Source organism: Lobosporangium transversale, assembly GCF_002105155.1.
Source record: "Lobosporangium transversale strain NRRL 3116 chromosome Unknown BCR41scaffold_1, whole genome shotgun sequence".
NCBI lineage: Eukaryota > Fungi > Mortierellomycota > Mortierellomycetes > Mortierellales > Mortierellaceae > Lobosporangium > Lobosporangium transversale.
This window is the reverse complement of record NW_019028979.1, coordinates 565,785-589,200: the sequence shown is the minus strand read 5'-3', so window position 1 is coordinate 589,200 and position 23,416 is coordinate 565,785. Positions and strand designations below refer to the sequence as shown.

Genomic DNA, 23,416 nt, shown 5'->3' with positions numbered 1-23,416 from the left:
TGTACAAAGGTTACTTATCTAATCAATATTTTGGAAAACGAAAGAATTAGTCAAAGGCAATTGAGATACAAAGGATAAAAAGCCTTCACAACGACAGATGTAATATTATTCTATCATCAAAAACCAGGCAATCCTTAATGAAACGATTGGTCCAAAGCTGTTTTTATTATTTAAATAAATCCACTGGTCCAGATTTTTTTTTTATTTTTTTATTTTTATTTTTATTTTTATCTCATTTTCCCTGTGTCTCACTTCTGTTCCTGCCAATGTCGCCAATGGCCTAATGGATCTAATGCCTTACGTAAAGGCACGCCCTGTGAATGCAACCACTCGATTGTCTCTTCACGAACATTTCGAAGTCCCCGAATGATGAGAAGCTCGAGTTGATGACAGCCTGCCAAAGCCCGCACGCCATCGTCTGTTAAATCACAACAATTTTTGAGTGATAGTATCTGTAGATTTGGACAAAAGGATGTGGATGTGTCACGATATTTTGTTATCCTCTGCGGAGGTGGAAATGGAAGCGGAGTTGCAGCACCATGTTGATATTGTTCATGATTCTCCAAGTTCGGATCTTGATTCGACTCTAATACTTCAGCTTGCGATGATTCCATGATTGAAGATGTGTCTCTATAACCGATCCCCATTAATGATGCATCTGTCAACCGATAGCATTGATCCAATCGTAACTCTCGTAAATAAGGCGATACTCTCAAAAGTTCAATCAACTCGTGGTCACGAATCTTTGTCTGTGTCAGATTGATGGTTTTGAATGACAGCGACACATTGATATCGTCTTGTGTATCTTGTCGTATCTGTGACGAATGAGTATGATGGCGTCTGGCGGAAGAAACGCGCACAAGAGGTGAAAAATCTATCAACCCAGTACATCCATCCAGGTTCAAATCCTCAAGTCGAGGCATTAACTCTAGAATCCCAGAAAGATCAACTAGGCCTACACAGTCTTTAAGTTCAAGACGTGTTAAATGCTCCCAGGAAAAAAACGGTGTTAAACCTACGGATAACCTTGGCAGACTCTCATATTCCTCTGCCGGTATCGGTATTGGTGCTGATAATGAAGCAAAGACTGGAGTAGATATTAGTGATAAACACTGGAGAGCAGATTTCTTGACAGAAAGGCTGCGCAATGAGTTAAACTGGGCTAATGTCGTCCAAAGCGCCTTCATGGAGATATCATTTTCCCACTCCTCAATAGAGAGTTCCCGAATGCCATATGCTGCTGTCTGTGGTTGAGAGGCAAGTCGTGATATGAACATAAGAAAGGAGTCCCCAATGCTCCTCCAGGAATGCTGGGATTGTCTTTGTGGAGTTGATTCGACTTCGACACTCCGCAGTGGTTCATTGTAAATGAAACTCGGTATATTAGCCGTAATTGATAATGATGGTTGAGTTGGATGACCTGCGTCAAAATCTATACCTTCTGCTCTCCCCCGCTCATTTTCTGTTGACGATGGGTGACTTGATGATGATAGAGAGGAGGAGAGTGATGACGATGAGCCTAACATAGTCGCTGCCCAAGACTGTCGATGAATTATGATATTGGCGTCTGAACTATGGAAAAAGTTTGGCTGCAGTGCGCTCATGGACATATGCCTGCCTGTCTCGCCTGCTCGATTCTGAGAAAGCCCTATATTACTACCATGTCCAGTCCCAGTTTTGAAGTACCGTTGCTTTGAAAATGTAATCGTGTGCCAGAATGTGGGGTCCAGTATCAGGGTATTCATTTGTGATGAAACTAAACGAAGCTGAAGCAACTCTCTTTCAGTCGTTATATCTTGTAAGGCTTGTATCACTTGTAGCTGAACCTCGCAGGGTAAGTCGCTGAATCGGAAGGACGTGTGCATCTCTGTCATTTTAATTTTAGTCTTTGCATCGGAATTCATAGATGGTTCGTAGCAATTGTCTGCATTGGTTGCTTTTTCAATGATGCCCAATTTTGTGGAACAAGACGACGTTTTGGAATTATGTAATTGCCTAAAGCAACGCCCACGAGATCTTTATTTTGTGTCTAAAATTACAACTGCTGGATGAATAAGTGCCCCAAGAGGATCTGTGCAGACGGCCGAACATGGTAATCCCTTTTTTTAATATTATTGATTAGGAAGAAAAAAAAGAAAAAAAGAAAGGTCAGTATCTTTCAGTTTACAGAATATTGCCGACCAATAAAGATCGATAAAAGCTATAACTTACACTTCAAAAGTCCTTGATAAGAAGTCTTTTGCATCATCTGAAATATCCTCCGGAATATCAGGAGTGCAGTTGGAGCCAATCTGAAAGAGCGCTTGCATCTGTGAAAACTGTGGGAATGGATGGGTACCAGTAAACATCTCTACAACTAAACAACCCAAGCTCCAGATATCGGCCTTGTAAGTGGTCTCAATCTGCTTTACAACTTCAGGCGCCATCCAGAAGGTAGAACCCTGAAGAGATGGTCGAGAAGACTTGACATTGATGGATTTAAGATCTATTAAATTTTTTTTATACCGAGTTGCAATATGTATTTTAATACACGATTTAACGAATCCATATATCAGCGTCATTAAAACATAAAAACGTTGGTACTTACGATCTTCGACTTTCTTGGAGATTCCAAAGTCCGAGATCTTTATACAAGCTTTGTTATCAACTAAAATGTTGGCTCCCTTGATGTCGCGATGAATAATGTCACACTCATGAAGATAGTCTAATCCCTCCAAGATCTGTTTTACAAACGACCGTACCAGGATTTCAGAGAATGGACCATAGTTCGCTAATAATGTCGCAATAGAACCACCAGGAACATATTCTAAGAAAATATTGATGTGGCCCTTTTCAATGTCTGAGCCAATATACTGCACAATTCGTTCATGATGTAATTCCTTGAGTAGATCGATCTCACGCTCTAGAGCTTCGACCAGCGTCTTTTGCTTATCCTCCTTGACTGAATTGTTGACAGGTAATTCGACCTGCTTCACTGCCATAAAGGTGCCTAGTTGTCGATGCCAGCCTAATGAGACACGTCCGAAGGATCCAACGCCAATAAACTTTCCGCGAATCCACCATGAGTAGTCGTTCTCTAAAGGAATAAGTCCGGCGTCTCTTGGTAAGCCCCCCTCTGATGCTCCCCGCTGTTTTGGACCGAAAGGATTTGGTTGTCGTGGTCTAGCCACAATTTCAGACATTGTGGAATTGTGATATCGCTGGCTAGCGAGAGAGACACGCGACATACGCGCCTCTGCGATTTGCTTGGAGGCGAGATCCGTTTCGCTCGAGTGTTCTGAGACGACCACGCCTGGGATCACTGTGCCCTGTGGATCCTGATCATCGCCAATTGCCTCATCATCTTCGTGGTTTTGCTTTTCTTCCACTTGTACTTTATCACCCTGATCATATTGATCTCCTGTTTTTGAGACATCTTTGAAGGTAGAGTCGTGTCTGGACTCTGCTGAATTCTCCTGTCTTGCCTCATGCTCCTGGATGCCGTGCGTTGGTCTTGCACTGACAGCAGTTGATGATGCTTCAGCTTCAGCTGCTTCGTCAGCCTCCTGAAGAGATAGATGTGCAAGAGACTGAGAGAGTACATCGGCTGCACCAGGTTCAATCAAATATGAATGACGGGGTATAAAGGAGTTGCGGCTTATATAGGAGTTGCGACTCATAAATTGAGAGTTCCTGAAAAGAAGCGAGCTGCGTACATTGCTGACTTCACGTAAGAGTTCCTTGCGATGACCTGGAAAATATTCAGCTAAATTGCTCTCAATAATCTCGTCTGGCGGACGCTGGCCAAAGAATGTCTGCATACGAGTCGATTCTTTGAAAGAGTTTGCGGTCGGAGAGGATTGGTCTCCTGTTGGACCCATCCCAGTTCTTTTGGTAGTTCCTCGCCTCTTAAGGATGTCGTGACTGACGGGCTGATGCTTCTTACGCAGAATGAGTCTTTCTTTCTCGGGGCGATCAAGGCTTCTGCAGATGTTTAATAACTCATCATCGGCAAGACTTCGAGCTAAATATATATGTGAAGAAATAAATATATCGATTTAGATATGGTGATCTTAGACTTTATCCCTCTGGCTTGCTCCGTAAAAAAGAAACCCTCTGATGACAAGATACCATCGCCTGTGTCGCCTGACAGAGTAAAAATGGAATACTTTTCCATCTCATCGGTAATATTGAATTTATGCAAAACACGGGTATAAACAGCCTGAGCATCGGTGACATCTTGCACATTTACAATCCTGGATTGGCCTCCATCGTCAAATACTCTGATGCATCGCTGTATGAAGAGCAAAATAAAAGCATATTAGCTATTAGCTTCCAGATTTATCGGTTATAAGCACAATGTCATATTACTTCACAATTCATACTACGTACATGTTTAACGACCTCTAGCGACATAATGCCTCCTTCATGTGAAGATCTCTATAAAAAGATCAAAAAAAAAAAAAAAAAAAAAAAAAAATCAGTAAGCAGTAATTGGGTGAGTCCAAAGTCTTTTCATTTTTCCCCTTTTTCTTTATAGGATGCTGTTGTGCCGTCCATGACTTACAGGCGTCCTGGGTGAGGTAGGCTCTTCAAAATGGGTCTGCTTCTTTGAGTTGGAGCGGCCGAGATTTTTTGAGTTGGCACGCTTTAGGTTTAGGGTCTTGGAAGAGCCAGACCTCTTTAAGGATTTTAGAAGAGACCCATCGCCACCAAGACCTAGTCCCAACGACTCTTTCTTGTTCATGGAAGGCACCTCCAACTTTTCCTACATATCAGAGGAAAAGAATAGGCGGAAGGAGGAGGAGCCAGCAGGAATGAGGTGGGTTAATCCAGGATTTAGACATGGTGTTTTCAAATAATATAATCTCTTTTTTTTTTCTTCTGGATATCGTTCTACCCTGTAACGAGATTTTAATTTTGTAAGAGCTATTCACCTTATTTGAAGTATGAAGGAAGCCGTTGCCGTTAGTGTTGCTATTAAAACTACCGTTAGACTGAGGATGGGTGGTGAGGCAGCGGATACGCAGAGATTTGACAGCGGTGAGTATCCTAATCCTGTCAGCAAGTGACGTGATACCCATCTCCTTGAGTGCATAATGATCGAGTTCTAATAGTGCTGCCCCTCGGACGCAGTGCTCTGCAAGGGGTAGAGGAAGATAAGACAATAATTAGCCATGAGTAAAATTAAACAAGAGGAAGAAAAGGAACATCAACTACGTTGTAATACAATATAATAAACTGACAAACTGCATTGCAGCATAGCATGGAACAAAATCTGATGGACGTCCACTTTTTCATCCATCCATTAACATCAAGCAATTCTGTGTTTTTTTCTCTTACCAACAAACAGACGGTCATAGTGGCTCATCTTGTTGTCATGAAGCCATAAAGCAATGCCTTCATCGTCCCACTGACGTAGGATCTCATAAAAGGATGTAGCATTAGAGTATGAATAGATGTCAAAGGTTGGGGTGGTAGGAGTAGGAGTGCCACTTGAGGCAGAGAAGGTGAAGGAGCGTGGAGATGAGCTTGTCATTGGGAAAAGAAGAAAGGAGCCGTTAGGTCGTGTTAATCAGGAATCCCACTGTCTTGCTCCCAGAAGGAGGAGTAGAATAAAAAAAAAAAGAGGGAGAGAGATAGGATAGTGTAGGAAGAAGACGAAGAGCAACAAGAGCGAGGTAGAAAAGTATGAAAGCGAGAGTGAAGGAAGAAAGAGATGTCGAGGAAGAATGAAGAAAGATTGTCTTTGCCCAAAAGTGCGGTCAATGCGAGATGGAGGAAGGCACAAGAAGCCAACAATTAGACTAGGCTGAGTTCGCAATATATTCTTACTTATTATTTGTAGTTTACAAAGTTTACATTAATAAAAAACCTAATGACATTTTACTCTCACGAGTTGTTACGCCCCATTTTTTGCGTGCTGTGTTGGAGTGTATGTCTCGTGCTTTTCTGACCTTTTCCTTCTTTCTTTCTTCTTTCTTCTTTCTTCTTCTTTTCTTTATTCTTTCTAAGTCTTAGGCTCTTTATAATCTCTACAGCACTTTTCTGACACACTCTGCGCAGGGACAATCAGCAATAGCAACAGAACGCTAATAAAAGCAATTACAAAAGGTAATTTTTTTTAGCTTGCCATTCACATACAGTAACATGTTATCAGATTCTATCATGTTAAAAAAAAAAAAAACACATTGATTCATAAAATGAAAGAAGGCATAGACATCATCACATTATATGTGTAATAGAAGCAAAAGTTTAATGACTAGGAGTCACAGCCTATAACAATTCAATATTCATGTCTCATCTTACCAATTTAACCTGGCAAATACTTTTTAGACTCGCAGGAACATTCTCGATTGTCTCCTTTTCTTTAAATGCGCCTGGAATCCGATCTAGTAACAAGGATTTCAACTTGAAAAGGTCGCTTCTGTGTGAGGAAATAATTAAACATTCAATCGACTTTTTTTTAAAATCTTTTACGCCCCAATTGCAACGAGCAAACAGCATCGCAAGGCATTCTACCTACTATTTCCAGCATCACTTTTTTCGACCTGGAGTCACTCGACAGCACACACAAGGATGTGGACCAAGGCGGTCTTACGGACGTTGCCGCCATTGATTCAACTATCCTTGACAAAAGTCCATCAGGTCAAGGCGATAATGTAAATCGTCCTGTAGGCATTCACTCGCTCGATCCATACCTGCTCCGACACATCTTTTCTTTTCTGGCTGTCCAACATTACGACTACCTTAATCACCGAACACATACCCTCTATCACCATCTGAGGCCACTCACGTTAGTCTGTAAGACTTGGAATGCCATCGCGTCGCCTCTCCTTTGGCAGGAACGTTCCTTTCATGGTTGGAAGGCAGGCGAGGAACTCAATGTCTTTTTGCAGTTGACCGAAAATGCCGACTTTTCATCTACACATGAATATGGAGAATTTGTCAAACGGATTGAGATTATTGACTCGCATGATGTCGTTGATAAGCAAAATGGTCAGTTTGTCATCAACTGGATCACCCCCGATGTCATCCTTGCTTTGTCAGAGCATTGTTGCAAGCGACTTCGCGATCTGACACTGGTTTTTGCCACTGGACGCCAGATTTCGACTGAAAACGAAGAAGGTCTCATTCCCTGGAACGCTTTAGCAGAGTCCTGTCGTCGGTTATTCATCTTGACACTCACGAATTATATCTGTCCTATCTTGCCGGTCGGAAATGGGCATCCATTGCACATGTTTGCTACGGATACAAATCCACTGACAGAGTTGGTTCTCAAGCGCTGCAAAAACATTCCGGAGGAGACATTCCAACAGTTGGCACGGACTTGTGGAAAGGCTCTCACAAAATTGGTCCTTCTGGATTCGGATGAGTGTCTAGGAGCAGCCGAGATGATTGAGTTTGCAAGGCATTGTCCTAATCTGCGCCATTTGAACGTTTCGTGGATTGAGACTACAGCACCCAAGATCAATGACGAGGTTATCCTTGAGTTGACCTCGAACTGCCTACGCCTTCAATACATCTCACTGTTGGATGCCAACCAGATCTCGGATGTATCATTCCAGACCTTATCCAAACTTCGTTATTTGCGCAACCTAATCTTGCCCCGTGCTGGATCAGCTCAAAGCGGGATGACTTACCGTCAAGAGTCACTGATTGCATTAGCCAAAAGCTGTAAGCGACTAGAGCAGCTGCACTTGGTGGCTCCTGGAGCGACGACAAGTCGATTCTTTGAGGCTCTGCTCTTCTGCCCAAATCTTCAAGTACTCGTCATTGCGGAGCTATGCAAAGGGCTTTTGATTGACCAACGTTTTAAGACTCTGGGTCTGGCAAAGTATGTCGATCCAGAGGCGACTGATGGTTTCAAGTTGGTCTGGCACAAGAAGACGTAAAGAGCTTTCTTCTTTAATCGAGCTTGGAAAAGCACTGCAGCTATGCTGATAGGAACGTGTGCGAAAGTATTAAGCAAAACGATGAAAAGGCAAGGAGACAAATAGACAAATAGGCTATTTCAGCAATCTTTTTTTTTTTTTTTTTTGCATTCTGCTCGGGTTTTTACACGTCTAAATATCTAAATACGTATAAACATATATAAATATATACTACCCGCCTCCACTTATGCACAAGTCAATGAACGCAAAATAAAAAAAATAAAAAATAAAATCATCTTTTATTTCTGCAGGGTCAAATGCAAGTTCATGCTTTATAGTCCGTCCCATTAAAAAACGAGACATTCCATCTATTGTAAAAAGAAATGTATTAGAACACAGAAATAAATAAATAAATAAATTAACCAAGAAAAAAAAGTACTATCAAGCCAATACTTACAATTTTTTTAAGACGAAGGCCTTTCTGGACCTAGTCATGTTTGTAGTAGATTGTGTCCTACTGCTGTTGCCGGCTTGTCTCTCCCCCTCCTCCTGGACCCAGCAAAGGTCCTTTCGGTGGTCTTGATCCCTCTACTCCTCCTCCTCCTTCATCTGAAAATTTCCTTTTTGTGGGTCTGCTACTACCACCACCACTGCCACCACTGCCACCACTACCTCCACCGCCGCCACTACCGCTAGAAGCTTGGCCTTGAGTTCCTCCGTCCGGCGGCATATATTTTGCAGGTCGTTTTTGCTCTCTTATCTGCGACTCACAGACCCTTGCGATGTTCTCAGCACCAACAGCATCTCGATCAAAGTATGCTTTACAATTTCGACAGTACTTGGATCGAAAAGGAACATTCTCCAATATACTGTCACAGTGAGGCCGTGGACACTTGGCAGATGTGTAGTATTCATGACAACCTACAATGGGGTAGTCTAGAGATTTTGCCTGTTCGAGCCAGATTTAATACTCGTTAAAAAAAAGACTCAAAAATTAAATGTCATTGATCAAGGGATTTTTTTTTTTTTTTTTTTTACCTTTTCAACAAGCTTCTTCATCAATATCCCATGCTTCGATACTTGTCCTCGGTTTGTCTTGAATGATCCTAGTCCAATACAGATCACCGCATTCGTATTGGCATCTCTTCTTCTTCCATTGCTTCCGCCCGCAAGCTTCAGAATTGCCTTGATCACATAATCAATGCATCCGTTCTGTGCTTTTCTAATATCCCAGCTATTCCGAACAAACCACCCGTCATTATAGAAATCGACAAGCGCCCTATATATAGTCTCCCTATTGTCGTCACTGATCCCAGATCCACTGCTACTACTGGCCTCAACTCCACTGCTACTACCGATCCCTGCTCTACTGCTACTACTGGCCCCAACCCCACTACCAGAGAAACTACCTCCAGTACTTGATGGAGCTTGATTTAGCAGCAAGCTCATATAAGCGAAATACTGTGTTAAAGTAGGCCTTGAGAATGACGGAATATTGCTTTCAATCTCTGTAATTCCTCTTCTAAGCTTTCGCCTCTCTAGCTCGCCTTGAAACTTCTTGGATGGTTTGTAAAGGTACGCTCTAGAAATCCGAAGGATCTCACGTTCGTTAGGTTTCCTTGGATCCAACTTTGCAATTGTCATCGAGTACCTCTCGCCTGGATCGATCCTAATGATAATGGTACTTTCGGAGGGAGGGCATGCCGCCTGGGTGTCATATTTAACTTCTACATTCTCGAGGAGACGGGATCTCTGCTTCCAGTTGATCTCACGCCGGGGACTGGGACTCACCGGGAACAGTGGATTTGTGCTCGATGTACCTTCTTTAGCTGCTTCTTCTCCCTCTCCGCCATCTAAGAATGGTTCATCAACTTCCAGCAAGTCAATATCGCTGATACCCAGCAAGATATCGTCATCTTCATTTCCGTCGTCGTCTCCATCATCACCACCATCACCTGCACCATGGCCTGAAGACGAGGATCCCTGCTGAGCACTTGAAGAAGCCTGGACTGCTTGAGATCTTTGAGTATCCGAAGGTTGGGCAGCTTGCGAACCTCTACCTCTTTTTTGCTTCGATGTGTCATAGGCAAGAAGTGTTAGGGTAAGGCCGTTTGTAAAGAACGATGTCCGTAGTTTCCTTCTAGGGCCATCATCAGATTGTAGTCCAACGTCCTTGTATCCTTTCAAGGAAAACAGCTCCTGCAACAATATCCCCTTGTGGTTAAGGATCTTGTCCTCTGCAGCCCCCTTGGTACTCATGTTTAGTTCCAACAATTGGGCTATTTCCTCTCGAACTGTTGGGTTAGACCATAATAATCCAGATATTTTTTGGCAGTTGCATTTTGCTCGAAAAAGAATTGGATGGAACTTCTTCCATCGCCTGGAATATCTATGTCAAACTAGACATTATATTGAAGAAATGATTAGGAACATTTCTATAAACATATTATAAGATAACCTCAAAATATTATAATATTATATTTACCTGCGCATTCCGATAGTGAGACCTTAGCGCTGCTTGAACAGGGACCATGACCATCCGAGACGACCTGCTGATCACCAAATCGGGATAGATCTGGTTTAAAGGACCAAGCCCTGTCTTTGCATAGAAGTTTTCGTATGCTTTGAGCTGGGACGGCTTGGCTACGTTCCCTTCGCCTTTTTTCTTCACTTCCCTGCTATACCTAGATAATGGACTCATCACTCCGTGATACAACAACGCAGCAAGGCCGTAAATAAAGTCCCTGCTATCAAGAACTTCATCTAGGAGTTGTGGGAGATCAGCTGGATTGGATGGCCCAGTGGTAAGCAGGTTATCGATCCACAAGGCGCAGGCCCAGAAAGCTCGAATCCGTGCCTCATTCAACATTTTAATAAATGATTGAATGAGCCCTTGAATTGTTGCAGCAAGTTGCTCGGGATTGAGATTGGGATCGGAAGTAGAGTCCAGCTTGGCAACTACACATGTCTTTAACGTGCCCAGAGTTAATGCAACAGTGGGGTGGGCCCTCTTCAACCGTCGGTCCTCGGCAGTAGCCTCCTTCACTTTCCTGGTCTTATCAGTCTTTCTGATATACTTGGCCTTCCCTTTGTTCTTCTTTTTTTTCTTCTTTTCCTCCTTAACCCCCTCTTCTTTGTCATCCTCTTTTTTTTCCTTTTCCTTTTTTTTGGGGGACTTTCTTTGACGGCTGGAGCTGACGGGACGGTCGTGTTGTTTGCAGTTGGTCAGGTCATATTTCTTAGGGGAAAGTTCCTTTTTCTGGGTAGGGAAAACAGGCCGATAGCGATTCGGCTTTGCGCGTTTAGGGATATAGAATCTAATTAGGAACAACAATGTCAAGGGTTAGATGACTTTTTTTTTTTTTTTTTTGTATATGCTTTGGAAAATGTTCATTTGAAGGAGCTTACCTGGGTTGAGGTTGATTATTTTTATTCTGGTACCTAGCAGATATCGCAGTCCTCATTCTATCATGGTAATGAAGGAATCTTTCAGCGGTTGGTTGCTGCGAGGCCTGGGTTTGGATCCCACCAAAGAAAACATTAATTGAATGGTCAAACTGGCCTTCTGCAGGAGTTCGACGGCTACGGGCATGGACCTCACGAACATATGATACCGTCAACTTTTCGGCATCAGTGTCAGTTAGCGCGGAGATAATCTCAGCATTTGTAGCAAGACCAAAGGTTGGGATATTTGGGGTGTAATCGTTATCGGATATAATGCCATAGACCAGGAGTTGACTGTTCCTTGAAAACCCAAGGGCTTGCAGGACCTCTTGTTTCTCATAGAGTGCAAACATGTGATGGCGACGAGGGATTGGACGAAGAACTCTTTTTATAGAAGGATAGATGAGAAGGTCAGAGTCCCCAGACACAGCGATACTGGTTGGTGTACATTTGGCGGCAATACACACATCAGCCTCATTTCTACAATGGCAAATCACAAAGTTATTGTATCGACCGAATGGCGCCGCGAGCTCCCTCTTCTCGTTATGACTGAATGTGAAGAGCTGTCGAAGATTCTTTTTAATGGCAATCATATGGCTTCGAGATTCCCATTTGCCTTCATTGGACTTGGTTTCCATGTTGGCTATGAACGTATCGAGTTTTGCATCCGCTGCTGTACGCTTAGCATCTCGGTCCCTATAGGCACGCGTTTTTTCTTCGCAGCGAGGCCCATCAATGTGTATCGTCACTGTGGCAAGAGGACCAAAGATCTTTCGAATGATACTAGCCATAGCATGGCCGCAGGCAGTGAAAGAACTCTGCCAGCTGAATCTCCTTAGGATGATATTATGTATATCGCTGTGGAAAGTGCCAAGCAGATCCAGCTCAAAAGATGAATGGGGTTCAGCAGCAAGCTCATGTACATCAATCTCCTTTGGTGGCAGGTCTCTCCTTGAAAGGTATGAATAGAGTCCTTTAATACCCATCTAGAGAAAGTATAGTGTAAAACAGTGCAAGCAATGTTGGTTTAAGCGGCTAAAGATTGAAGCTGAAGTTGTTAGAGTAGAGATAGTTTACCTTTAAGAAAGCAAAAAGTTATGATCTGTGAGGGGATGAGGGTGTAAGAGTACGGGTGAGAGCGCGAAAGCAATGTCGTTGTAAAATGAGAGAGAGAGAGAGAGAGGGAAAAAGAGAAGGAGGCAGGACGTATTTATAGGTGTATGAAAGAGAACGAAACAAAAGGCTGATGAATTTGGAACAACTCGAAACAATAAGTTTCTCAGCGACAAGTTTTAACTTTTTGGATTTCGAGTATTGTTTACAGCTCTTCTCCAATCATCTACATTTACCAAATCAAGCCTTCGCCATGACAATCAACAAGAAATAAAAAAAACAGACTTCCTTACGTCCCCCCTCGGTATGTGTATCTGTCTGAACACGTCCTAACTGACATCCTCTCGACAATCCTTCCAAGGCTGCAGTGTTTGAATGTGTACAGGGAGCAAAAGAGGTCTAGATACAGGCTCTCTTTGTGACATTGAAGGAGATCGCATGTTTCATGGCTATCAAGACAAGGTACCCCTACAGGCACAAGACAAAGGTATAACTCGGTTCAAACTCAAAGGAACGATATTGCCAATGGCCTTGTTCTGAATCCACTTGCCTATGACACAGTCCAGACGAAGAGACAGCAGTAGTCTGACGTAGATGAAGAAGATCTCAGCCAGGAATTGAAACTTTCTCAAGGATTCCTTAACACGGCGTGTTTTAAAGGCAGCCGGTGAAGGCCTGATAGATGAAGACTACGCAAACATAAGCTGGAAGAGAGGCCCCAAACTTCTTGAAAACGTTGGACTCATATTCCATGAGCCAGGGCGATGCTCATTTGCAAATACCACAACTACCGTCTAATGCGTCATCGCTCAACTCATGGTCGTTGCCGACACTTTGGACAGTAGCAATAGTAGTGGTGGTAGCGATAGTGAGATCTAGGAATAATCCTGAGGGCTATGAATACTATGAGTGTCTTTGGAGAAAAAGGTTTTTGAGTAGCGTTTGCATCAGTGCCGTCTGGATAGTCGAAGCTCTCTTACATCCAGAAGCTTTGATGCGGCTCTGCTGTTACATTCCACAAGGCGACCATGCGTTTGATATTAAGGAGTAAACAGCATAGCTTGAATTGCAGTAAGAAAGCGCTTATATCAGATATCCTCTTTACCACAGTATGACTAAACTTTGTGAAGGCACTCCGCATCTCTCCAAACCAACTTTCTATCTCGGAATGAAAGCCTCCGATCATTTCGTTGAGCTTTTTTTCTGGCCTGTCAATACTATTCCTCTCAGCTTCCAGATTGCACAACAGAAATTCGACAATTTAATTAGCCGCTCTTTTCAACGATGCCGTGAAGAAATTGTGCATAGCCTCCATCCAGAGTAATGCAATCAAGGTTACGGATATTCTTCTCAATAGCCATCTTGAAGAGCATGACTTCGTCATTGAAATCGTGGCATTCGCCGGGTTGAGATATAAACAAAATCATACTATTTATGCCACAGCACACCTGAATGCGGAGCCCAGACTTTTTGAGTTTGTATGAGTACATAATAGCTTCGTCCGCAATAAGGTATGCCACTCGGCTATCATGGTCATCAATGTGAAGTGTATTACACTTAAACTCCTCTGGATTAATGGACCGCGACGTTAGCAGACGAAAGGTTATACTTGAGAACATGTTGCTAACACATGAGGTTAATTTTTAATCTAAAATAAGCGTTTTCCTGTCAAAAAAAGTCTGTAATAACGTCATGAAATGACCTCTTGGGCAAAAATACATTCATCTCAGAGATTGAGGTGCCCTTCAACAACATATACAGTATTAAGATGTCTTCCTTAACATTTCGGTAGGGTCAGGATAACCCCTAGCGCCAAGAAGCACCACTAAGAAAAAGAAAACAGAGATAATAACTGGGATAATACAAAGTCTTAAGTCCGTTGAATATTTTCCACATTCTTGATTTCAGAGCAGTGAAGTTTACTCCGCCCTACAACGAGCCAGCCTGCGTGCAAGAACTCCACTGAGTCGATATTAATCTGCCAAACATTCATTAGTCAAAAAAGAATCATCAATAAACCATGGAATTAGCTCATTTTATGAGTTTTTTTTAAAGAACCTCTTGCACAGACTATGTCACGCACGGACCATGCAAGGATGACGACAAATATACTATCCAACCGTTTATTGTACAAATTTGTACAATAACTTTATTTTTCTCTGTTTTTCTATGTCGCAGTAAAATCGAAAGAGCATAAAAAATACATCTGGTTTGCCGTGAGGATCAAACAAGATCCAGATTTGTCATCAGAGCAAATGGCAAGTCCTCCCAGGGATAGCTTAGATATGTATATTTCTTTGGCATTGGGGGAGCGGGTTGGAAAAGCCTGCCATGTCCATCGACAACCGTAAGGCCCCTACGCCCTTGTGACCTCTGTATGAGGATTTTCTCAAACATTGCTTTAGCGGCTGAGCCCCGGGACCTAAGATGGGCACTAGCACGCCTTTTCTAATCGTCGGAAATCAAAATTTCGCCATCGAGCACCAGGAAACGTTGAATCAACTTAAACTCAGTATCTTCATCAGACCGAACCAACTCTCCTGCATCTGCGATATAGAGGGTATGCCATCTTTAGCATATGCTCTTGCTGTCAAAAAATAGGAGAGAAGCTCTTACCGACACCCATTGGATCCGTCTGTATTCGAAAGATTGTTCCTCTTTCATCTCGTTCCAAAGCTCAAGCATTTGGCCCGTGGCGAGAATTCAGAACGTTGGTTGAATTTCTTAAGTTTGCTAAATCTTTTAAACCCCTTTGGGATCTGGCCCTAGGATGGTATAGGGACCCATGGTCTATGCCCATGCCCCGACTTTCACTGTTGCTTTTTTGTCCTCTCGCGAGCCTTTTTGCTTAAAGATACATTTTTTATTTTTTATTTTTTATTTTTTTTTTTTATTTTTTATTTTTTATTTTTTATTTTTTATTTTTTATTTTTTATTTTTTATTTTTTATTTTTTATTTTTTATTTTTTATTTTTTATTTTTTATTTTTTATTTTTTATTTTTTATTTTTTATTTTTTATTTTTTATTTTTTATTTTTTATTTTTTATTTTTTATTTTTTATTTTTTATTTTTTATTTGACTTGTTTACATTGATGAATTTGTTATTTTTTCTGCTTGAGCCTATTTCGCATACATGCTCTAGCTCTCCACTGACTGGCGTTTACATCTTCTTACACCAGTATATTCCTTGATTTGAGCACAATGTGAATATCCTTGCCATTAACACGCTCTTTCATTTTTCTAGAGTCATCAGACGAAAATCTCAAGAGAAGAATGAATGGGTAATATCCTGTTTTCTGCTGTGTAAATAGATTGGCTGGGTGTTTGACTATACGTTATAGTACTAACCAACTGTGAATGTGTATGGTGATCATATTTAGACCCTCACTATTTTCCAGCATCAAAAAGAGACACATCGAAGGTTGATGGAGAGAGTACCAAGCTTCCGATGGAAATCTTGTGTAGCTGCCGCCTGCTTGGATTGATACACTAAAAAAAACAGTAGTCTCCACACAATGAATTTGATCATCTCGAATGCGATCTGCAGCCTGGTGGGTGGGGTAACTTTCATAATTCTTTTATGGAGACGAAATCCAAAGTCGCCCCCGATTAAATAGTATAGCTTAGATACATCTGAATAACAAATGAACTGGCTGTGGTTGTCCAGTTATTTTCAGAAGATACATGGCTAAAAGGTAAAGTGATGAGCGCGATAAAGTTTAATTGGTAGTTTCGATGGTAAGACATACTCTCCATCCTGGGGACGCTTTGAAACGGCGGCCTCCTAAGGACCCCATCACTGGAACCTAAAGGAGGAGAGGAATGGAAATCTTCAACTACAAATAGTGCCAAATTGTCTGTGGCTCTCGCTTATATTATTGTATATAAAAAATACATTGGATGTTTATGTGCATATTTGTCTACTGTTACAAAGCATGCATTCAGAAACAACCAAGAAATAAGAGAATAGTAATGTTGTGCACTTTGGACCTTGATGTCTTTTTGAAGATCCAATATGAGATGGTGACATTAACAAGATGTCTGTGTGTTGTCTGTCTGTGAAATGTGAGATCACTGATCTTTTTTTTATTTTTTATTTTTTTCTTTTTTCTTTTTTTTTTTTTTTTTTTATTTATTTTTGTTTCATTCATATTCGTTATTCACCATCATTTTTTTTTTTTTTTTTACACTCTTTCGTTTCTTTCATCATCCTTTCACCCATTGTTGAAACATTACGTTTTAATATTATTTCCTCAATTTCCACCTCTTTATTTGCATATCGTCGATTGATAGATATTTTTTATTATTGCACATCATTTGCAGGCACATCACCTGTCTACCTGTCTTTGTTTCACACTCGTTTTGTCTGTCCAAGCAATCCATTCAGTCTTCGAACCCAGTTTGTTGGTTTCCTGGCTTCCAATCTATTGTTTATTAAACAAAAGACGGTACGAAGCGATACTAAGCAAAGAGTCTAAAAATCCTAAGATACTTTTTTATTATTGTTATTATTATTTCTTCACTTTATTTTGTAAGCTAAGCATGCTAAGCATTCCTTCTTTCTATTGACAAACAGTAATCCTTACTAAAACAGTCTGGATCAACATCGACAATTCAAAGTAACAGGCACAACATCTCTCTTTCCTTCCTTTACTCAATCGAGCGCAAGAGCCATTGCGAGATCCAGGCTCACAAAAAAAATAAGCTAGTGGATAACTTCTTGCCTGACAGTGCTGTGACTGTATTGCAGATCAAAAAAAATTCTCGGAGCAATTGTTTTTGCTGTGCATATTTTGTGAATCAAGATCCAATCCGTAAGTTAACAGAAATCTAGACTAGGATAGGAAATGTTTGCAGATTACTTGTTTTCATCTTTATTACCATTTTTTTTCTTCGCTATTGACTATGGGATCAGAGAAAACTGTCAGCTGGTTTGATATAAAGCGCTTAGATGATCACTTAAAAAAAAAAGGATAACTGAGCCTAAGTTTTGAGCAGATGGAAGGAAATGAAGGAAAAGAGGGGAACAGATGTAAGAGAAAAAACGAGGGGTTACAGAAGAAAAAAGCAAAGGAGAGCGTTGTCTATTGGGATCGAAGGCAGCTCAAAGAATCAATTAAGACAATTAAAACAACGTCAATGCAGGGTCGTTTTTAGTATCTTTTTCCCCAGGCTGCCTTAGCACCTTTTTTTTTTTTTCCTTCTTCTACTAAGGTGCTCGTCATCAGCGTCATAGTCTCATCGAGATCCATGCCAATCCAGTAATGTTAGCCATCACCAGCAATGTCAATAAGAGAAAGAAAACCTAATTACAGACTATGATATTTGTTTTATGTATTTCCGTGTCGAAGCGTAATTTAGCTTCTCTTCTCTTCATATCGTGTAACCGAACCGCTGTCATATTTGAACACGACTTTTTGGTCAGACAAACACTTGCGGCACGTACATCCGTAACAGCGACATCAACTTTGCAGTTATCATCGTCTCCCTACAGCATCTTCATACTTTATTCTACCTTGACCACGGATAAACATAAAAAAAGAAAAAAAAAAAAAAAAAAAAAAAAAAGAAAAAAATAGAGCCAAAGGAAGAAGATATGAAAAAGTCATCGTGACGACAGCGTTTCTTATAAGCAACAACAGCACTCCATCCTCTCTCTTAACAGGAAATAGCTACGCCCTTTTTTTTTTGTTATTTTTATTTTTATATTTATTTTTTTATATTTCTCTCTTCTCTTTTCTTAACCATGCACTTTTCTCCACAAAATCTGTCCACTAACAGCTTGTTGACACAAGCCTTGACCACAGAGCAGATTCAACAGGATAACAGCACTACAGCCACAAATACAAATCCCATTAGTTATCCTTCGCAGAACCAACAATACCTTCCAACACCACAGTACCAACAGCAACAACAACAGCAACAGCAATTCATTCTCTCGGCACAACAACAGCAGCAACAGCAACAGCAACAACAGGACCAATCCGTTGACAATCTTTGGCCAGTAAATCAAGTGCTTTCTACCTCTGCTCCAACAGACCCTGCTTTGGTCGAAAGAATGAGCAACCAAACTGTCAACATGACCCCCACGGGTCTGTCCATTATTTCAGGACATAAGACAATGTCTAATGGAATTAACTCAAATGAATGGCAATCTTTCAGTGCTGCAGAGGGCATGAGTAACATCGCCAACACAGACATGGAACAGCTCTTGCACGGCAACAGTAATGAAGAAAACTGGGGCTCGGGCAGCCGCAACCACTTTAGCATGCCTAATCCTTCTTTCTTGGAGCGAGCAGAGCGGCAGCAAAAGCGAGAGCTGCATACAGACGGTGTAGGACTACAACAACAACCGCAGCAGCAACTCACTCAACAACAACAGCAAGAGCTACAGCAACAACATATTCGCCAGCAGCAACTCTATCAATTGCAACAGCAACAACTTCTTCGAATGCAGCTGGAAATAGCTAGTCAAACACAACTACCACAAAGCCCAGGGCCTAGTATGACGTATCACCATCACCCACCATACATGTCACATCCATATGTATCAGGATTGAGCCAGTTCCCAACTGGACATTCGCCAGCCAACTCTCCTTTATCTCCAGGTAACTATGCTGGCGACGATTACTTTTCATCCCGACAAGTCTCACCTGGCCCAGCTGCGTCCCCAGGAGGATCCTCCAAAATAAAGTCCAGACCACGGCCCTCTACCGCAGGCGCACGAGTCTCACAAGGCGGCATTAAGGCGCTTTTTGGTCAAAGTCTTCCGAAGGGCAATCGCACATCTCTGGATTTGAAATCAGAAAACGCATTGCAGCATCTTAACATAGGTGCGAAGACACCTTCTGTCAAGAAAAAGGCCAGCAAGAATGTCTCTGCAGATAACTCTACAATTAGTAACAGTAATCTCAGCAGCGGTGGTGGCCCTATCCCCATCACTGTCACAGAGTCGCATGCAGACACACCAGCATGCGATAATACGCCTACTATGACGTTGGCAGAGCGCAGAGCTGCTGCTGCCTCTACAGGCTCTGGCACAACTACAGGGGCCACAGGCACAAACCAACAACGACCTGCACTGTCATCATCCAAGTCGAGTTCCCTTATACCGCCTAACCTTGGATTGGATTCTCAAACAAAACGGATTATATTACCACCTAACATCACGCCTGGTTCGGAGCTGGGACCGTTGACCAGTCCGGCTTTGCTCTCCACTTCAGTTTCTTCACCAGCACCCATCCAAATCGATCGAATCATCCCACGAAACTCTAGTTCTCAGGCACGAACAGAGGAACAGCAGAGGCAGCTAGATGCTGCAATGGAGCGGGTCAACTTTGAAGATGTCACTGTGGCGGAGCTTAAGGAAATGCTAAGACAACGAGGTAAACACGGTGGAGGTAAGAAGGCTGATTTGATTAAGCGCTTGCAGGCTGAGATCGAGTTGATTCGAGCAAATCGCAATGCAAGTCTTTCCCGATCAAATGGTGGTCCATCCTCGACTCCTGTTCCTATCCATTCTCCAGGGCCCTCGCTTCACCGCACGTTAGGGAACCTGCACATAGGCTCACCCCCAATTCATTCTCATGCTTTGCATCCGACATCGCCATCTGGACATCGCTATACTCCTTACTCGGCCCCTTTGCCATCACCTGGACTTACAAGCAATACCAGTGTTGCCGTTAATAATGTTAATAGCGATGTAGGAGCGATTGTTTCCCCTGCACCACCCTCATCAAGCATGGATACTCCCACTAAAAACACAGCTTTATCTGGTGTGCGTGATTCAGGTTCAGCGCCAATTATTACAGGTCCCCCAGGAATGTCTTCCATGCTCGGTTCCTCTTACCTTTCATCCGATGTTCAAATACATTCAACTTTGGCTCACTCGCACAACAATAGCAACAACAATAATAACAATCACAGTAATGCCCACAACCATCAGCAAGCTACACCCACTAATGGTACCTCTACTTTATCTGCCAATGTACCATCATCTTCAACCCACACCAGCCCAACAGGAAACAATAGCTTAAGAAGCAGTTATAGTCCTGAATCCTACACTACGGATAACTCTGATTTTATGGTGGATCAGGAGAATCGTCAAAATGACGTAATGCTAACCGGGGCAGGCAAGGCTGAAGAGGCCGATCAATTCATGAGTTCTGATGATGTTGCGCTCTGTAACGAGTTTTTGGCTGCTCCTGGACTTCTTGCAATGCAAGGAGGTGATGACGAATCCATCATGTCGGACTCGAACCCCAATGGGTTCTCGGACCAGCAACAGAGCAATATGTTTGGCTTCCAACCACTGATGAACCCATCATTGACAATCACTGGCGATGGAACGGATTCTTCAAATATCAATCAAGTTAAGGATGGTAAGACGTCTGTACTTTGTTTGTAAAGCAATGGCGTATTTCTCACCAGTGGCTGTATCTATAGCTCATATTTTTTTTATTGCCCATTTCCGCACGTAGGATTCTTAGCGTTCCCTCCTCCAACAATGACAGGAAATGAAATGAACCTCCATCAACAGCAATCGCAACAGCAACAGCAACAGCAACAGCAGACAACATTCAATTTCGATTCAAACTTTTCAACCGAAGGAGAGATGGATTCTACCCTCCATCACCAATCTCTCTCACAGGATGATCTGGATATGCTCTTGCTTGGGTCGCAGGAGTCAATGACGTTCGAACCCTCCGACTCGACGTACTCCAAGGATGGCTTCATGTGGTGAAATAGCTCTCCCTTGTCATCATAACTACTGTACATCATTCTAGACCTTGCATTTTGATATCCTAGTCCTTTGATCCTTCATAGATTTTTTTTTTTCTTTCTGCTTCACTTATTGCAATTCATTTTTGGCTTTTTTGTTTTTCTCTATCGCCTTTGGTACTATTATTGTTGTTTTATGCTAAAATCAATTATTTGAATTTTGAGAGGCCATTTCCTGTTGTATTTCTAGAACACAAAATTATAATCAAAGAGACACAAATACCATACAACCTCTTTTTTTTTTTTTTTTTTTTTTTTTTAATATGTCAGAATGATCAGATAGAATTCCTTAATGTATGTAGTTTATCGTGCTGCTCTAATATGAAGGAATGATAAAAGGACAGAAAGAAAAAAGAAAGAAAGAAAGAAAGGAAAGTGCTCAAGATGACGACTGCGATCGACGTGAAGCAAGTTCCTTGGAGACTTTACCACCTTTGTTGATGTAATCTTGGATATGATTCTTCACACTTTCAGAAACGTGTTCCGCTGTGTGATCCTTTGCATAACAGTCCACAAACTCACCCTCTGGTGACATCAAGTAGAAGAAGATAGAATGATCCACCAAATAATCTTCACCTTCTGCTACCTTGGGAGGCTTAGAGAAATAAACACGATATGCCTTTGCCACCTTGGCGATTTCCTCCATTGATCCAGTCAATCCAATCAAATCTTTATGGAATTCCTTGACATAATTCTTTACCTCCGAGACTGTATCACGCTGAGGGTCGCAGGTGATGAAGATGGGAGTAATCACATTGCCGATCTTTGGGTCAGAGTCTATGCATTTTAAGTAAACAAGAAACATAGCAAATAAGAATGGATGTTTATATATGAATATGATATAGATAGACCTTTTTTATGTCTTTGCAACATACTGACAGTATCCAAGACTTCTGCCATCTTATCGAGCTCCTCCGGGCAGATGTCAGGGCAGTTTGTGAAGCCAAAGTAGATGAGCATATAACGTCCCTTGAAATCTTCGTTTGTGGTAAGGACTCCATTCTGATCAATCAATGAGAAGGGTCCACCGATCTTTGGTTTCCCGTATGTAGTGTTTTCCCTAGCAAGTCGTGCCTCCTTAGCTTTGGAGGTTTAAGGATGAATTGAAAATATTGTAAGCTCCTGTTTATTCTCCCTTTCAAACATATTAACATTTAACTAACCTTTTTTTTTTTTGTTCCTGTTGTTTGATGCTATTGCTTACCTCGAGCAGCTTCGACGCGCTTCTTTTCTTCACGGAAGTAATAGAGCAAGCCAGCGCCAGTTGCAGTAAAAACAGCAAGAGTCTTCCAGTTCAATGCCTATCAAAGTTGATAAATGAAGATTGATATACGCCTGTAAGCATTAGAAAATGAAAAAAAAAAAAAAAAAAAAAAAGAAATGAAATAGTGTCTGCCTTAAGAGAAGTAAAAGTTAGCTTACGTCTTAATTCCAACATTTCTATTGTATAAACTTACTCCTGCAGCACTTGTACTTTGAGCCCGGGCGCCCTCTGACTTAATGTTACTATAATATCGGACATTGCAGTTCACGGGAAGCTGCATACGCGTTGTAATTGGTCTAACAGGCCCTGCGGCCCTAACGCCAATTGAGCGAGCTTCGGTTGCAACCCTGTTGAAAGCTTATGATCAATAAATATGTGAAAGGGACATGAATCGTTACGAACTGTTATTTTATTTTTTTTTTGTTTTTTTGCTTGTTATGTTTATGTTCCAAAGAGTAGTTGTAGGAGATAGGAAAGAGGAGTTCGTCACTGGACTAAAAGAGATCTGTAACCAAGTGCATACCGTTGGATCGGATCAGATTCTTCAACATGGTGGATCGGCAGACTTTTTGTTATAATGCAATTGAGGGCAAGGAAGGTGAAAGGAAAGAATAAACAGCGATCGTTTAATGTGAAGGAATAGAAAGAATATGAAATCGTGTCTTCTTGCCACCAAAAGAGGCAACAGCACCGAAAATAAGTACTTATAGGATATAGCGAATTATAGGATTTAAATGAAATTGACGTAGACTTTTTTAATTTTTTTTTTGGTCCGAACTTCCTTCGTGCACAGTGAGAGAGAAAGATTGCTCGGAGATTGTGGTCCTCCGATCTGCTCGATCACGAAAATCAAATTTCTCTCTATCCTCCTTCCTCTTTCTCCTTGCCATCCATTGTCCCCTTCCGTCTTTTACTTTTTTTTGCACAACGGTAATGCTCTTAATCATATCCTCGCTTCGA

At 41.7% G+C, this 23,416-nt stretch overlaps 8 protein-coding genes across 8 annotated transcripts; 3 read left to right on the top strand and 5 right to left on the bottom strand.

The window, feature by feature from the left end:
- Window positions 1–199: 199 nt before the first annotated feature.
- Window positions 200–1,939, bottom strand: BCR41DRAFT_344047 (hypothetical protein). The gene has a single exon (XM_022022411.1). It carries the CDS (start codon window positions 1,902–1,904, stop codon window positions 249–251), a length of 1,656 nt encoding a protein of 551 aa, XP_021886444.1. The 5' UTR covers window positions 1,905–1,939; the 3' UTR covers window positions 200–248.
- Window positions 1,940–1,993: 54 nt separating this feature from the next.
- Window positions 1,994–5,605, bottom strand: BCR41DRAFT_344043 (kinase-like domain-containing protein). The gene is made up of 8 exons (XM_022022410.1): window positions 5,323–5,605; window positions 4,917–5,119; window positions 4,547–4,747; window positions 4,372–4,419; window positions 4,111–4,273; window positions 2,588–4,003; window positions 2,212–2,485; window positions 1,994–2,099 (listed from the first exon to the last, which is right to left on the bottom strand). Exons 1-8 carry the CDS (start codon window positions 5,516–5,518, stop codon window positions 2,036–2,038), a joined length of 2,565 nt encoding a protein of 854 aa, XP_021886443.1. The 5' UTR covers window positions 5,519–5,605; the 3' UTR covers window positions 1,994–2,035.
- Window positions 5,606–6,795: 1,190 nt separating this feature from the next.
- BCR41DRAFT_366495 (hypothetical protein) lies at window positions 6,796–7,874 on the top strand (the record flags this gene model as incomplete). Its single annotated transcript, XM_022026221.1, has 2 exons — window positions 6,796–6,840; window positions 6,879–7,874. 2 exons carry the CDS (start codon window positions 6,796–6,798, stop codon window positions 7,872–7,874), a joined length of 1,041 nt encoding a protein of 346 aa, XP_021886442.1.
- Window positions 7,875–8,165: 291 nt separating this feature from the next.
- BCR41DRAFT_4602 (hypothetical protein) lies at window positions 8,166–10,188 on the bottom strand. The gene is made up of 3 exons (XM_022030860.1): window positions 8,892–10,188; window positions 8,311–8,802; window positions 8,166–8,221 (listed from the first exon to the last, which is right to left on the bottom strand). The coding sequence occupies exons 1-2, from the start codon at window positions 10,110–10,112 to the stop codon at window positions 8,368–8,370; spliced, it is 1,656 nt and encodes a 551-aa protein (XP_021886441.1). The 5' UTR covers window positions 10,113–10,188; the 3' UTR covers window positions 8,166–8,221; window positions 8,311–8,367.
- Window positions 10,189–11,216: 1,028 nt separating this feature from the next.
- On the bottom strand, window positions 11,217–12,663 carry BCR41DRAFT_344027 (hypothetical protein). The gene has a single exon (XM_022022409.1). The coding sequence runs from the start codon at window positions 12,281–12,283 to the stop codon at window positions 11,258–11,260; it is 1,026 nt and encodes a 341-aa protein (XP_021886440.1). The 5' UTR covers window positions 12,284–12,663; the 3' UTR covers window positions 11,217–11,257.
- Window positions 12,664–17,597: 4,934 nt separating this feature from the next.
- Window positions 17,598–18,074, top strand: BCR41DRAFT_4547 (hypothetical protein). Its single transcript, XM_022030853.1, has one exon. It carries the CDS (start codon window positions 17,730–17,732, stop codon window positions 17,988–17,990), a length of 261 nt encoding a protein of 86 aa, XP_021886439.1. The 5' UTR covers window positions 17,598–17,729; the 3' UTR covers window positions 17,991–18,074.
- Window positions 18,075–18,162: 88 nt separating this feature from the next.
- BCR41DRAFT_344025 (hypothetical protein) lies at window positions 18,163–21,268 on the top strand. Its single transcript, XM_022022408.1, has 2 exons — window positions 18,163–20,792; window positions 20,892–21,268. Exons 1-2 carry the CDS (start codon window positions 18,470–18,472, stop codon window positions 21,152–21,154), a joined length of 2,586 nt encoding a protein of 861 aa, XP_021886438.1. The 5' UTR covers window positions 18,163–18,469; the 3' UTR covers window positions 21,155–21,268.
- A 303-nt stretch (window positions 21,269–21,571) lies between these two features.
- On the bottom strand, window positions 21,572–22,736 carry BCR41DRAFT_376238 (SCO1/SenC-domain-containing protein; the record flags this gene model as incomplete). The annotated part of the gene is made up of 4 exons (XM_022027031.1): window positions 21,572–21,969; window positions 22,068–22,274; window positions 22,397–22,493; window positions 22,650–22,736. 4 exons carry the CDS (start codon window positions 22,734–22,736, stop codon window positions 21,572–21,574), a joined length of 789 nt encoding a protein of 262 aa, XP_021886437.1.
- Between the last annotated feature and the right edge of the window lie 680 nt (window positions 22,737–23,416).

What these genes read in the sequence shown, in the direction of transcription:
- BCR41DRAFT_344047 (XM_022022411.1), bottom strand. Translation starts at nt 1,904, where the DNA reads ATGAATTCCGATGCAAAGACTAAAATTAAAATGACAGAGATGCACACG.
- BCR41DRAFT_344043 (XM_022022410.1), bottom strand. Translation starts at nt 5,518, where the DNA reads ATGACAAGCTCATCTCCACGCTCCTTCACCTTCTCTGCCTCAAGTGGC. An exon ending in CTACCTCACCCAGGACGCCT is followed by an intron (nt 4,420 to 4,546) that starts GTAAGTCATGGA and finishes ATCTTTTTATAG; the next exon opens with AGATCTTCACATGAAGGAGG. An exon ending in GTCAGGCGACACAGGCGATG is followed by an intron (nt 4,004 to 4,110) that starts GTATCTTGTCAT and finishes ATATATATTTAG; the next exon opens with CTCGAAGTCTTGCCGATGAT.
- BCR41DRAFT_4602 (XM_022030860.1), bottom strand. Translation starts at nt 10,112, where the DNA reads ATGAGTACCAAGGGGGCTGCAGAGGACAAGATCCTTAACCACAAGGGG. An exon ending in TGAAGAAGCTTGTTGAAAAG is followed by an intron (nt 8,803 to 8,891) that starts GTAAAAAAAAAA and finishes TGGCTCGAACAG; the next exon opens with GCAAAATCTCTAGACTACCC.
- BCR41DRAFT_344027 (XM_022022409.1), bottom strand. Translation starts at nt 12,283, where the DNA reads ATGGGTATTAAAGGACTCTATTCATACCTTTCAAGGAGAGACCTGCCA.
- BCR41DRAFT_4547 (XM_022030853.1), top strand. Translation starts at nt 17,730, where the DNA reads ATGATATTTGTTTTATGTATTTCCGTGTCGAAGCGTAATTTAGCTTCT.
- BCR41DRAFT_344025 (XM_022022408.1), top strand. Translation starts at nt 18,470, where the DNA reads ATGAGCAACCAAACTGTCAACATGACCCCCACGGGTCTGTCCATTATT. An exon ending in TATCAATCAAGTTAAGGATG is followed by an intron (nt 20,793 to 20,891) that starts GTAAGACGTCTG and finishes TTCCGCACGTAG; the next exon opens with GATTCTTAGCGTTCCCTCCT.